This window comes from Macrotis lagotis, chromosome 4 (genome assembly GCF_037893015.1).
Source record: "Macrotis lagotis isolate mMagLag1 chromosome 4, bilby.v1.9.chrom.fasta, whole genome shotgun sequence".
NCBI classification, from domain to species: domain Eukaryota; kingdom Metazoa; phylum Chordata; class Mammalia; order Peramelemorphia; family Peramelidae; genus Macrotis; species Macrotis lagotis.
Window position 1 is genome coordinate 1426525 of NC_133661.1, and position 13864 is coordinate 1440388.

Below are 13864 nucleotides of genomic sequence, written 5' to 3' on the forward strand. Positions count from 1 at the left end.
GGTTTTGGTAAGATTTATAAATTATTTTTAAAAAGTATATATATTTATATATATTTATATATATATATATATAAAAATGGAAAGCAGCTGCAGTGTGATTCAAAAAACCATGGACCATGGCAGTAGAGTAAATAACATGAAGTTGGGGAAACACGAGGCCTATCGGGAGAAATCACAAACAAGTCAACGACGAAGACGAGCTACCCTAAGCCGGTGTTGAGAATGCGCCATTGCTAAGTATTGCTATCTATCTACACGGTCCGGTGGACAGACCCCTGCCGCCGGCCCGCCGGCCAAGGTCACCAGGCCCGGCAGAGGCAGAAGTCGCTTCTCAACATTGGCCAACAACTGTTAAGAGTTAAAAACGGTGAAATCTAAAATGCAGACTACTTCTGCCGTCTATTAGCGTTTTGGCAACAGGACTGTGACGATTAAAAAATTCCACATTTCTACTTGACGCCACAGGAACATACACGACAGTGAGGTATGTGAGGCTCTCCTTGAACAGCGTCCTGGTGCGGAAGCAGAGTGTACGGCCAGCAGTCTACAAATGTGGCACTCAGGACTGGTTTTATCAATACAGCTGTTAAATATAATGGGTTTCAGTCTACTGCTTATTCCTCCTTCCTCTTCCTCCTCCATCCTCCTCCTCCTCCTCCTCCTCCATCCTCCTCCTCCTCCTCCTCCTGGCAGGCTACAAGGCAGTCTCCCGAAAGATCTTCTCATTCCGCCGGCATCTTCTCCCTGATATGGAAGGAGCAGGCAGGGGTGAGCCACGGGGCTGGGCATGGGAGGAAAGGCCAGATCGCAAAGGGGAAACTGAGTAAAGGGATATTTACCGACACGTCACTGCACGACACAACACTTGTGCATATGTGCACTGGGTTTACCTGCCCCAGGAGCGATGCGGAAGGCCAGGAACACCGGCTGCAGTGAGGAGGAAGAAAGAGAAGTCGTCAGGGCTGCACCGAGACGAACTGAGCTGCCAGGGTGGGCAGAGCTGCTGGGGTGGGCAGAACCGCTGGGGCAGAGCCAAGTGGGCACAGTCACCAGGGCAGTTGCATTCATCCTGTCTCCATCTCCCAAGGGAGGCTCCTCCTCCCACCCCATCCAATGGGGGGGGCACTCGGGAACCTATCCATCAGCAGGGCAGGGAGGAGGCCGAGGACCTGGCCAGCCACCCAGGGCTCTGCATAGTTAATGTTTAATTGTAGAGGCCACAAGACAGTGGGAAGCTACCAGGCTTCTACTTTGGAACAAAGGTCTTGCTGCTGCATCCGAAGGGAGGAGGCCCCAACTTCAGTGTTTTCAGTTAAGTCACAAACAAGGGGACAGGAAGAGACAAGAGGCTTCTAATGATGTCCTCCCTGCACCCTCAGCTGTGCCAGCAGCAGTCCACAGACTTCTGCTAAAGAAGCTAGTAATGAAAGGAGAACATTGGGGAGGAAGGTGCCCTGGATTTAGTTATTTCATGACTTAATAAAAATGATTTCGGAGGCTTGGCCTTTCCTTCTAAGGGATATTTGACTGGGCAGTGCCTTAGGTGAGGCCTGTGGCTCTAATATGTGATTCTCATGTCCTGGGTCTGGAGGGACTTGGGTCTGGACCAGGGTCTTGTCCCTAACACTGTAAGATGATAGAAAAACTAGACCCAAGAAAACAAAATTCTATGTGAATTTATATTGGGGGGAAAATGGGGAATATAAATCCTCAAGAAAATGCCCATGTGGTTCCCACTTGTGCCCGCCTTTGCTCCTGGAGCCTCTGGCCTTAAACACAACGTGAGGAGTGAGTGGTGAGAGTGCTGGCCGGGGCCCTTCTTGGGGTCAGTACCCAAGCTTCCTGCAGTTTGGAACCTTCTAGGTGGCAATTTGAAATACCTTATGATCTCCCATGCAGACGTTGGGTCCAATGTTGTCATAAGTCACAATCTTCTCGTCATTTTCAGACTAGGAAAAAGACAAAAGGGAGAAGTGGTGGGTCAGTCTGGGGGTACGTCAGTCCCAGAGATGATGGGGGTCACTCGGAGAGAGCAGCAAATTTCCAAGGAATTTTTCCCAAGAAAGGTCCCGGGGGCCAGAGGATGCCATTAGCCACCCCCCCTGCCCTCAGACAGAGTGCCCAGCTCTTTGGTCTGGATTCTGCGGCAGGTAGAATTCCACTCTACTAAATCGCAGGCTTTGTTTTCATCTGGGACAGCCCCTGGACCCAGACCATAGCCTGTCATGTCAGGAGGACCTTCAGAAAGGAATCGGTGTCAGAAGCAAACATGGGAATGACGATTCCCCCAGACTCAGCTCTAACTCCCCCCCTCCATTCTTGTGAACATGGGGAGGCTTTAATAACATTTGAGGGCCCCCTGTTCCAGGTTGGTATGGGATCCATACCCATAGGTCCACCAGCAAAAGATTTAGAGACCTGCCTTATAAAACAGTTAAAGTGATTTTTAAAATCCTTATTTAGAGGTGTGAGTGGTAACAGAAAATGCTGGATCAACTTTTAGGCCTCTCCACTGCTGCTGGACTCTGGACCCGGGGTTCAGAACAACTTTGGGGCTCTGGAGACTCAGTCCAAGTCGCTAGGCCCAGTCCCCTGAAGTGCAAGGGAGCTCAGGTAGACCCAGGGGTCTGGTCTGGGTCTCAGCAGATGCCCCTTCCCCACCTGCCCTCATTCCCACTAGCTGTGAGCTATAGACAGGAGCCAGGCCCCCCCCCCCATCTAGATCTCACAAGGATGACCTGTGGCTGGGGGGAGGGGGTCTGGCAAGGGTCCGAGTCACTGTTGCACAGCCTGGGCTGGGCAGGACCGGCCCACCTGAGTGGGAGTCTAAAGAAAACATTCCATTCAAGTTCGAACTTTCTTCTCCAACATTTTGTTTTCTCCTCTCACGGATGATGAAACCCGGACTCGTGTAAATTGAAGCGCCTCATCTTTTTGTCATTTTCTCTCTTTAATCTGGTTTTGACGGCCTGTGGCAAGACGCCGGCGCCTTCTGCGCGCACAGGACGCGGGAGCTCGCTGCACAAAGCAATTTGTACACGTTAATTACATCTGGAGAGGTGGGCGCGCTCGCCGGCCCGATCGGTCTCTCACGCGACAGCCGGGGACGCTGGGGTGGCCTGCGGCGGGGCCGGCCAGGTCTGGCCCCGAGGCTCCTCGGAAGGGCAGCAGTTACCACGATCAAGTTACAACCCAATGCGACTGGCGGCGGAGGCGACGCAGAAGGTCAGGGTCACTCGCCGGAGCCGCGGAGTGGAACGAGCTCCCCTTCCGCAGGGGACGCATCGGCACCTTCCAATATCTGGGCCCACGGAGCTGCCACCGTCACAAGTGGGGGAACATCCGTCAAAAGCAACTTGATAATTTACAAAGGCAGCCGGCGAGGGTGGATTTCCGACTGCATAATCTTTCGACAGATAAACAAATCACAGCAGCCGCGGCGGCCACTCCAGTGAGCATTCATTACCGCGCGCTCTGAGGCATCGCCGCCGCTCCCGCGCAGTGGGCAACCTTTGGTGTGTTAGGGCTCAGGAAGCAGAACGCAACATGATGGCGAGCTAACCGAGCGTGGCATGATCGATGAGGCCCCGTGTCTGTACAATCTGTAATGCCTCGTGCTCGGGTGCACGGCTGGGGGAGGGGGCCGAGGAGGCACGAGTCAGGTGGGCCGGGGGCTAATTGGAGCGGCGGTAACCGTCCGGCCAGGGGAGACATCTCGGTTGCCCCTTGCAGGGAGCGGCTTTGGGGGGACTGGAACTCACGCCCCAGGCTGGCGGGTTTGCCCCGTGCCCCTTCCCTGGAAGGCTTCTTCTGGCCCCAGGCCAGGGGGAGGAGGAGGCTGCTCCCCAACAGGGAGCTCCCAGCACGCACCCGACTGTTCCCCAGCCCTTTCAATAAGGCTTTGTGAAATTCTCCTGCTCACCAAGGGCCTGGGGGTCAGGCTGTTCTATCCGTGATGAATTAAAGTCTTTAATTATGATTTTTTCAAGGTAGGAGCTGACAAAACCAATCCCGGTATTGATTCTCAGGGAGTGTTTCACAACCAACATTTCCCTCCAGGTTAAAGTGGGGGCCTGCCCAGGCCTGGCAGCTGGAGAACAAGGAACCCTGACCATTTCCTAGAATTCACTGCATTCCATCATCAGGTCATTTTCTAAAAATGATGCTTTATTTGGAAAAAATCCTCAGCACCAAAGAATGATGGATTAAAACTTTTAAAGAAGAGCAGAGAGCCCTGGAGATGGCCCCCTCCTCGGTCTTCTGGTGCCCTCAGAAGGGGAAGAAAGAAGGGAAGAGGAGGACAGAGAGACAGAAACAGAGGGGGGGGAAGACAGATGGAGAGAGAGGGAGAGAGGGAGAGAAGGGAAGAGAGGGAGAGGGAGAAAGAAAAGTGAGAGAGGAACAGAGAGAGACAAAGAGGCAAGAGAGACAGAGAAGGGGGGAGAGGAGGGACAGACACACACACACACACACACACACACACACAGAGAGACAGAGACAGAGAGACAGAGAGAGACAGAGAGACAGAGACACACAGAGAAAGAAAGAGCGAGACAGAGAGACAGACAGACAGAATGTGCCAAGGCTCAAAGAAACAAAGAAACATCACAGCCTCCCCCTGTCCTGGGGTGCTTATGTCCACCACTCCTTGTCTACTTCCCATAGTCTTGGATCTTCAGAAACATCATGTTACAGATGGGGAAATTGAGGCACAAATCAGGGAAGGTCCCATGGGTAGTCAGAGGCAGGGGTAATTACCTAACCCATTCTACAGAGCTGCCCAAGGCCCCTGGCCAGTTGGGGCTCTTGCCCCTAAACTCTGCTACCAGTTTGAAGTGCAGCCTCATGGCATTCCCGGGCTCCTCATTTAAGAGCAGAGAGGAACAGAACCAAATGAAACAGGGATCTGTCTTTTGAGGAGGGGCACCCGACGCCCCTGCCCCCTCTGCAGCTATTCAGGCTGAGTCTGGAGTCTCTTCATCAACTTTCCACTCCCTTTGGACTTGGAGTCAGCTGGGTGTTTTGAGATCCCCTTGTCCCCCAAATGGGTGCTGAACACATGAGTCTTGGGTGTAGAGACTGCAAGCTGGGCCAGGCAGGGCAAGGGGCTCCAAACTCAGGTAAGACCCTAGGGAGAGGGATGTATGAGTGTGTGTTTGTATGTGCATGTCCACATGTGAGGGAGTGTGAGTGTGTGGTCTCAGGGTACACATTGGGAGCCCTGCCTCGAGGGGGAGGGGCCCCGGTACTCACTCTCAGGATAAGCTCCTTGGCTGATTGGGACATGAGGATCCGGTCACACCACGCCGGACATCGGGTGTTCATGTACTGCTTCCCTTGGCTCGAGTCTTCACTGTATGGGTAACTGGAAGGAGACCAAAGAGATGACCCATTCAAGGTTGTCAGCTGCCCATGAGTGGCAGTGCCCTGCCCACTTCACCTAGGATGCAGCCTAGGTGTCGGTCTATGCTTGAGCAACAGTTTGATCTGGCAGGCTTTTCTTAAGGCCTGCTAGATGTGAGGCTCTCTGCCCTGAAGGAGCCAAATGGAAGAAATTGGACTCAAGGAAGCTGGAGGAGGGGGGTGGCCCTGAGCCAGTATTCAGTAATGGGGACATTTTCAAAAGGATCCAAGTAGTAGAGTGACCAGGTCAGAGCTGGGCCAGGTGCATGGGACAGACAAGCCAGTGTGGATTTTTGAACCCAGGACAGCCCAGTGCTGACCCCAAGGAGGAAAAGCGAGGAGGTCACCATGTTCAGCACCTCCTGAAATGCAGAAATACCATTCAGAGGGTCCCAAGACTTGCTCAAGCCCCTGCCCTGGGAGGCAGTGGACCATTAGGAGGCTGAAATCCACTGGAAATGTTTAATGAGGACTATACGGTAGAGATCAGCCCCAGTGAATGGAAGCAAGACATGGGGGAGAGGAGACTTGCTCCCAGACAAGGAGTGGAGTGCAGGTCCTTGGACCCTGTTCCCCTTCTTGGTCATTTATAGGCAGGGGCAGAGGATTCTGAGAGGCCCGTGTAGGGTGAGGGGCCACTGGGGCTGAGCTGAGCAGAGGTCACCCCACCCCCGGCAGCTGCCTTTCCTACAGAATCAGACAGTTTGATCTCCTCTTGGTCCTAGGGAGCAGGGGGAGCGAAAGGGACAGCAGTGGTCTAGGTCACCACTGTCCTTTCCATTTTACACACAAACACACTCTGGGGTTTGTAGCTCGCCTTGAGGTGCTGTCTTTGCTCATTGGAGTGTAAGCTCCTTGAGGGCAGATCTGGCCAGGTGAATGCTTAAGAAATGGTCTGCTCACAAAGCCATCCATCCTCCCATCCATCCCTCCATCCTTTCAACCTTCTGTTCTTCCCTCCATCCACTTTATAGCTCTATTCCTCCATCCATTCATCCTCCCATCCATCCTTCCTTCTATCCATCCTTTCTTTCCTCCCTCCAGGCTGCTATCCTTTCTTTCATTCCTCCATCCTTCCATTTCCATACATCCCTCCAACCATCCTTCCTTCCCTCTCTCTCTGATCTGGCGGCTGCTTTTAATCCCTCCTTAAGTACTCTGTCTTGGAGATTCTGGGACTCTGCCCTTCCTGGTTCTCCCACCTTTTTGGCTGCTCCATCTTTTTTGAGGGTTCATTCTCCATTTCTTGACCCTTAACTGTGGCTGTTCCCACAAGACTCTGGCCCAACCCCTCTTCTCGTCTCTTTCTATACTCCATCTCTTTGTGACCTCATCGGCTCCCCTGGCAGCCCTACCATTGTATTCAGGGAAATGAAGGCTGCCTCAGCAGGGGCTTAGTCGTACCCTTAGGCCAAGGCCCCACAGATGCTGGCTTCCTCCCATCCCCAATAGGAAATTCAGGGAGCAAGGTCTGTCTGTGGTGCTTGACCCCAGGAAGTACTTGGCAAATGCTCATTCAATCACTCAATTCCTTAATTCAGTCATTAGACCCTCCTGGCCTCTTCCGCCAGACCTCTCACTACATCTGGCCTCCAATCTTTTCTCACTGATCCATCCTCCAGAAATCCACCAGCATGATCTTTCCAACATGCAGATTCAATGGGGTCACTCTCCTGCTCAATTGAGTCCAAGGCCTCCCTACTATCTCGGGAGAAAGTGCAATCCCTGTGCTGGACACCCAACCTTCATTGTCAGCTCCCAACCAGTCTCTCAGGTTTCCCATTATACACCTTTGCCCTTTCTCAGGGCCTTCTTGCTGCTCCTCCAACAGGAAATTCCTTTTCCCACTACCCAGTATTTGCCTTGACCAGCCACACTGCCTGGAATATTCTCCTTCCTCAAGGTAATCTCTTAGAACCTCCAGTTGTCGGGCCTATGGCCATACACTGCGCAGAGCTGCCAGTGGCGGCTCCTCACCAAATGGCCTAGGATTGGCCCTGCCTGAATGTAGGTGTAACCTGTATGTGAACAGCTTGTCATCCTACATGAGGTGAGGTCAAGCTGCCCTCCTTCTAGTCCAAAGCAGGGTGGCAGAGCAGCCCACAGAGCACCTTGCTTTTATGTGGCTCATCTCCGAAGGCCCTGGCCTTCAGGTGCACATGGCTGGGCAGCAACTTGAAGGAAGCGGAAAGCCCGGCTTCAGGAAGGAGCCCCTTGGCAGGCTGAGGGCCACGCTGCCACAGGGACAAATAGAGCCTGTCCCGGGTTTCCGGGTCTGCCCCAAGTCTGCCTGACACACCTGGTGGGAGGAGGAAGTGGTGGCCTCTCCGGGGAGCTCCAGGAAAACAAGGAAAGCACCGAATGGGGAGACAACATGGCTGAACAACATAGCCAAAGTGTGGACGGAAGGCAGCTGCGGAGGGAGAGACAAACTTGTCTCAGCCCTGGAAATAGCCTGAGAGCAGCATGGGGTGGGGTGGGGTCAGAAGACTGGAAATCTTCTAGTCCAATCCCACCATGCTCCAGCCTCTAGTCCCATTTTACAGAGGAGGAAATGGAGGTTTTGAGAGAAGGCACAAGCCTAGCCTTGGAGAAGATGGCATCCTGGACCCATCTTAGGACCTCCTGGGAGATGTGGCACTGCCCACAAAGAGGATAGCTCTGCCCAAAAAGGTGAATGGCTTAGGCAGGAAGAGCCCACAAACCCTTTTACAGCTCATCAGGCCCAACCACACTAATTCGCAATACACGCTGTGAGAACTCAATTTGCCGCTCCACTGCCATGAGCAAGTATGGCTTAATTTGGAGTATCCATGAGCCGGGCTCATCCTGGCGGACTCCCAGGTGCGTGCAGCTCCTATCTGCAATAGGAAGGTGAGTAGGACCTCCCTCTCCATGAGGCTGGGGGCCAGGGGTTCCCCTGAGGTGTCATCAATGAGGCCTGGGCTGCGAGGAGCCAGGGCTCTGATGGAGTTTGGACACAGGAGCCAGATGCTGACCCACAAAACACCCATTTGCTTCTGGAAGCCCAAGCTGGAATGATGAGTAGCACTAGAAGCCCTCTAGTCCCCAAGGCCTCCGCTACCTGGTCATGGGACCTGAACAAAGTTCTTCTCAAATGCTCCATAACCTCTGCTTTGGGACCTGCCCACATTTTCGCAAAACTCTAAGAGGCACAGGCCCTCCTTCAGTGGCACCTCAGCTAGTCCACCTGAGGTCAGACGGGCATTCCTAGGGATCCTCTGAGGTGGTTTTTGGGAGGATCACACCCCATTCCAATATCTGGTCTAAAGGCAGTGTCCCTACTTAGGTCCCACAGGAGAACAGGTACCAGAAACCCTTACAAAGCTTTGCCCCACAGTGGGAACCTATCCCCTCCACACCTCTTGGCTATCCCTGCTCTCCCAAGAATGGTCCACTTTCAGTGGAGATCAGTCATGGTTGCTAAGAAGCAAGGGGGCTACTAGGGAGGGGGAGGCTTTCTAACCTTGGCCCAATCTAGGCAAGACTGACGAGCCTTTATAGACTATTCTTCCCCCATCCCAGGATCTTCAGTTCCTGAGGAGCCAGTACCTTTGGGCTAGCCAAGGACTTAGTAGAAGAGCTTGGCCAGATGGTTTGTGTCCAACCCACCCCTGGAAAGGAAGCTCCTATGACTGGCACATGGGCCCCCCAGGTTTTTCTTGGAGACCTCAGGATAGCCCTCCCTGTTGGGAAGTTTCAGCTAACCCTTACCCTCCTTGTCCTCTGCTGCTTCCCAAGACCTCTCCTCCACTCCACTGGCCTTCTAATTCCTTGAAGGTAACTAGCCTGGTCTTCAAAGTTTCTCTTGTCTAAGAAGCTAACCCTGTCTTCCCATCCTGGTCACCTTCCCCCTGGATATCCTTCCTCAGTGGGCAGTGAAGCACACAGTGAATAGGGGAGAGCTCAGTTCCTAAGGGAAGGAGCGACTCCCACCAGCAGAAGCCTGGCCATGGCCAGAAGGACCCACTGATTCCTCAGTCCCAATATGCCCCAGGTTAGAGAACAATCCCTGGATGGTTCCCTACGGAAGAAAAATGGCGAGGACATAAATGGGTCAGGGCAACAGAAGTGATCTCAGCTGGGGTTGCTGGGCCCAGAGCAGGATGGGCTTGGGGGGAGCTTTCCTCAGAGCATCCACCCACAGAAAGAGTTCTCATCACTAAGTAAGCTTGGAGCCTCCCAGCTCTAGTCAAGGATGTGTCACAGAAGGTCTCCTGGACATGAGGCCCTGGGCTGGGGAGAGCAGCTCGAGTATGGCTGTCTTCTGAGATCTTCAAGGGATGGTAAAGAGAAGGGCACCATGGTGCATGAAGCAAGGTGGCCTCATGGATGAGTGGCAGTGGTGCTAGGCTTGAGGACAGGGCAGATCAAGTCCTCAGAACTGAGTGGATCAAGAGAATTGGGGTGCTGCTTGAGACCTCCCAGGGAATGGGATCCATGTGGGCAAAGGTGGAGAGGTAGGAGAGAGCAGGGATAGGTTGAGGAGCTCCTGCCAGAGCAGGGTGCATCAGTCACTACCAGTGGGCTCAGATCCTGGCTCTCCTCCCAGACTTCAGTTTCCCCAAACGTATGAGGATGGGCTCACCGATCACTGGCTCTAGTGATCCCTCTGGCTTTAGAGGCTACGTGGACCCCTCTGCCCTCGGCAGCTCTAGCAACCTCAGGGCTGCCAGATAAGGGGAGCCAAGCAGGGGTGTCGGGGGCAGCCAGAGGGAGGGAGGAGGGCAGGGCTTGCCTGCCAAACCCTGGGAGGCTGGGGGTGGGGGTGGACATGAAATCCTGGCAGCCTCCTTGGATGCCAGCGTGAAAGGTAAACTTGTTCTTTAGTGCCCAGCTCAGGAGGAGGAAACAACAGCCAGTGTGGGTGACCTTGCCTCCTCTCCTGGTGGGAGGGCGGGGGGGGGGGGCTCAGAATGAGGATGGAAGGAAGCTTCTGCAAGAAAGACGCTCTGTGGAAAGAGGAAAGGTCATGGGCCCAGGGGGAGCTGGGCCTGAGATTGTCACTCCACATCTACTCCGGAGGCAGGCAGACAGACTGGCCTGCAGGTGGCCACTCTGGGGCAGGGGTGGGCCCCAGGACAGAGAGATGCCAAAGGCCCGAAAACATGTCCGGCCAGGAAGCTGCCTGCCAACCTAGGGCCTGATAAACAGTGCGAGTCCCTTTAAGAGAATGATTAATATGGGAGATTACAGGCCATGGACTTATCGGAAAGCAAACCCAGGAGGTGGGCGTGAGCGAGGGAAACGTGGTGCCTATCTCACTGGGCGGCAGCTCCTGGGGTAATCGCTTCAGTAATGGGGGCCGGTGATAACTCACAATCGCCCACCTGGAGCTGGCTCACCGGGCCCCAGCTACTTTTCCGGGACTGTTGCCCAGGCCCGGTCCTTCAGGCCGTCTCACCCAACGTCTGCTATTTGCTTGCAGTCAGAATCCCTGCCCGGGCGGCCTGGACAAAGCTTGGTGCTCCAGTTTGGGGCGGGCCATCCTCTTGGGGCCAGGGCTGCCATGGCCTCACCGCGATGACAACACAAAAGTTGGTTGGGCCTCAGCCGGATGGTGAAGGAGATGGGGGTCTCAGCTGGGGGCTTCAGGGGGAGAGCCTTCTGTTCCAGTGGACAGAGGCTCTGGGCAGACTTCGGGGCCACATCTTCCCCACAATTCCCTAGGGATGCCTGGAAAATGTAGGGGCTCCTCCACTGCTCATTCTGAAGAGCGAAATTAAGAGTTGCTGCCCACCCGGGGCGGGGGGGAACTGATTCCAAGTCAACAGTCATGTGGGACAGCATGGTTCCTACTGTGGGCCTTAGCCCTTTTACCAACAGTAGTTACCCCCTGCCCTGGGAAGGCCGAGGCCGACCATGAGCCCTGTTGGAGGACCTCATGACCTCCCCTCTTCCTGGCCTCCCAGCTCCGGCTGGCATTGGCCTCGTGAGGCTCAGGTCCCCATGGGGCCTGCTCCACCCACTTTGGCCATTCTCTCAGCTCTTCCAGCTGGACTCTGCCTGTGGGGAGCCAGTTTCCCCCAGGGCCTCACCTGCTTGTATCTGAGATCAATCTTCCCCTTCCCCCCCTTCTCTGAGGCTCAGAGGGTCCAAGAGGACACACCCCTGGACTCTGCCCTTTCCTCCCAAGGTGTTGCTGAGGGAGGGAGAGGGAGTCTCAGGTCCAGAGGATCAGAGGAATCTGAATTTTGGGCCTGGGAGCTTTTAAAGATTGTAAAGTAAGTTTGGGAAGGGCAGAGTCAGTAGTCAGCAGCTCCAGGGCCTGGGCTGGCAGGGCCAGTCCACCCACCAGGAAAGCCTGGGGGGTCCCACGGTGGGGATGGGGGGAAGCTGGGTTATCTTGAGGCTCTGTTCTGAAGCTCTAAAACTCTGGAGAAGATCCCAGGGACCCAAGAGAGAGGGCTGGGCTGGCAGAGTGATGGGCTCCGGGTGGCCCAGGAGATCAAGGCGGGGGGCCTCCTCTCCCCTCAGCTCTCTGAAGCAGTTGGAGATGGTACATAGATGGTCCAGTCACTTACAAGGGGAGAACCCTCCATGATACCCCTCCTCCCCCAGAAGTCCCCAAGTGCTGGACGTGGCAATGTGTGGGGGGAGAGGCGCAGGGGTCAGGGCACTGGAAACAAGACCTGAGTTCGAATCTGGCCTCGGACACTGCCTGGCTTCAAGTCCCTGGGCAGGTTTCTTTACCACTCTGCCTCAGTTTCCTCAAGTGTAAAATGAGCTACTAGCCCTTCCCAGGGTTGCATGAGGATCTAAGAGATCACATTTATGAAGTACTCTGCTTAGAGGTGGAACAGAGCAGGAACCTCATCGATGCTTATTCCCTTTCCTTCCTCTCCACAAGCATGACCTACATATTGGAGCACAGAGAAAAGCCCAGAGTTGTCTCCAGCCTCAAGGAGCTCTGCAAGTAGAATCAGGATAAGTTGGTGCTCACAGGTCCCAGAGGGAAGACATCCCTCATGCATGGAGGACTAGGAGAGATCTCTTGCAGGAAGCCAAAGAGCACCCAAGTTGACCCACCTCTCCCATCTCTATGCCTTTGCCTTGGCTGTGCCTCCTGCCTGAAGTGCCACTGCTAATTTGCACAGCTTTGTGCTTATTCACTTTCTCTCTTTGTCGGGGAGAAGTTAGTTTCTTGTGTGTCAGCAGCAGGGGCAACTGTAGACGGTCCGTCCACACTTGCCAAGCACAAAGCGTCGGGGGGGCAAATTAAATAGATCCATGGCCACTCGGGAGGTCAGGGAGGATCCCTCCTCTTGGAGAGCTGACATACCTGGCCCTGAGTCTGGGCTCTGGGGTGCCCTTCCTGCCCCCCTTCACACCCCATCCCCTAGAACCCCGGCATCTCTGAGGTAGCGTAGTCAGACAACCCTTCTCATGAGGGTCCCTCCCAAGGCGAGCTGCCCTTCAGAAGCGGCCTCTCACTGGCCTGGCACCAGGCTCTCTTTGCTCCAAGTCTTCCTTGACTTCCATCCTAAGTCTGCCCTCTTGGGTTAAACAGAGCAAGTCTTCTCCCTCCATGACAAGACAGGCTGGTTGGTCCTTGAAGACAGAGGCAGCCTTTCCAACATTTAACCATTAGTGCATCTCCAGCGCATCTGGGCTAAATGAGTCCTCAACTGACCTTCCTGGGTCATCTCACCATGACCTCCACCTTCCTCTGAAACTCACTGGTTCACCCAAAGGCAACTGTCACCCATGCCTATAGCAAAACTCCCCTATAACCGTCGGGGGGGGGCACCCTGACTCAGTTTACCTTCTGGTTTTGGAGTCAGCGCACCTGGGTTGAGTGACCGTGGACAAGTCACTGTGAGAGAGGGACACTAAGGTGCCATTTCCTCATGGGCTTGCCATTTCTCTTGACTTAGAAATGACTTCAACTAAAAGATGGTCTCCAAAGTCCACGATTTACAGGGCTCCTGGGAGCCCTGGCAGAGCTGAGGTCCTCCCTGCCGGCCTGTCTCTGGGGTACAGCCCCACAGGGGTGTGAACATCCATATGTGTGTGTCTGCATCTGTGTATTGTAGGGATAGGTGTGTAATGTGTGCAAGTGTCTGTGTGTTTGTGTGTACATATGAGTATGACTGGGTTTCTGTGGATGTGTGTGTACACAGATGAGTGTGAACATGTGTGTCTGTGTCCATGTCTATGTAGACGAGGTTCCCCTGGCCTCTCCCAGCCTGTCTGGCACACAGCCTTCGGTCATCCCATGGGAGTATGTGAGAGCATGGACATGTGTGTCTGAGAGTCCCCAGACTATGGACTAGAATACAACATCTTAATTTGGTCCTAGAGCAAAAACACCTGCGGTTGCCTCCCCAAGAAAACCTCCCCCCACCCCTGCTCCCTTCAGCAGCTCCCAGCCCAAGAACAGGCTCCATAACTGTTTTGGGGGGCCAGAATAGGGAAGCTTAAGGCCCTTCTCTGTGGT

The 13864-nt window shown here is 54.3% G+C and overlaps 1 protein-coding gene across 6 annotated transcripts in view; it reads right to left on the reverse strand.

The window, feature by feature from the left end:
• Nucleotides 1–390: 390 nt before the first annotated feature.
• The window catches only part of INPP5A (inositol polyphosphate-5-phosphatase A), a 193827-nt gene continuing 180353 nt past the window's right edge, over nt 391–13864 (reverse strand). For all 6 annotated transcript variants that reach the window (XM_074232115.1, XM_074232118.1, XM_074232117.1 and 3 more), the window contains 4 exons: nt 5254–5365; nt 1881–1949; nt 840–927; nt 391–744 (listed from right to left, as the gene is read on the reverse strand). In XM_074232115.1, coding sequence (XP_074088216.1) covers nt 847–927; nt 1881–1949; nt 5254–5365 — 262 coding nt within the window. In that variant the 3' untranslated portion in view covers nt 391–744; nt 840–846. The remainder of the gene's footprint in view (nt 745–839; nt 928–1880; nt 1950–5253; nt 5366–13864) is intronic.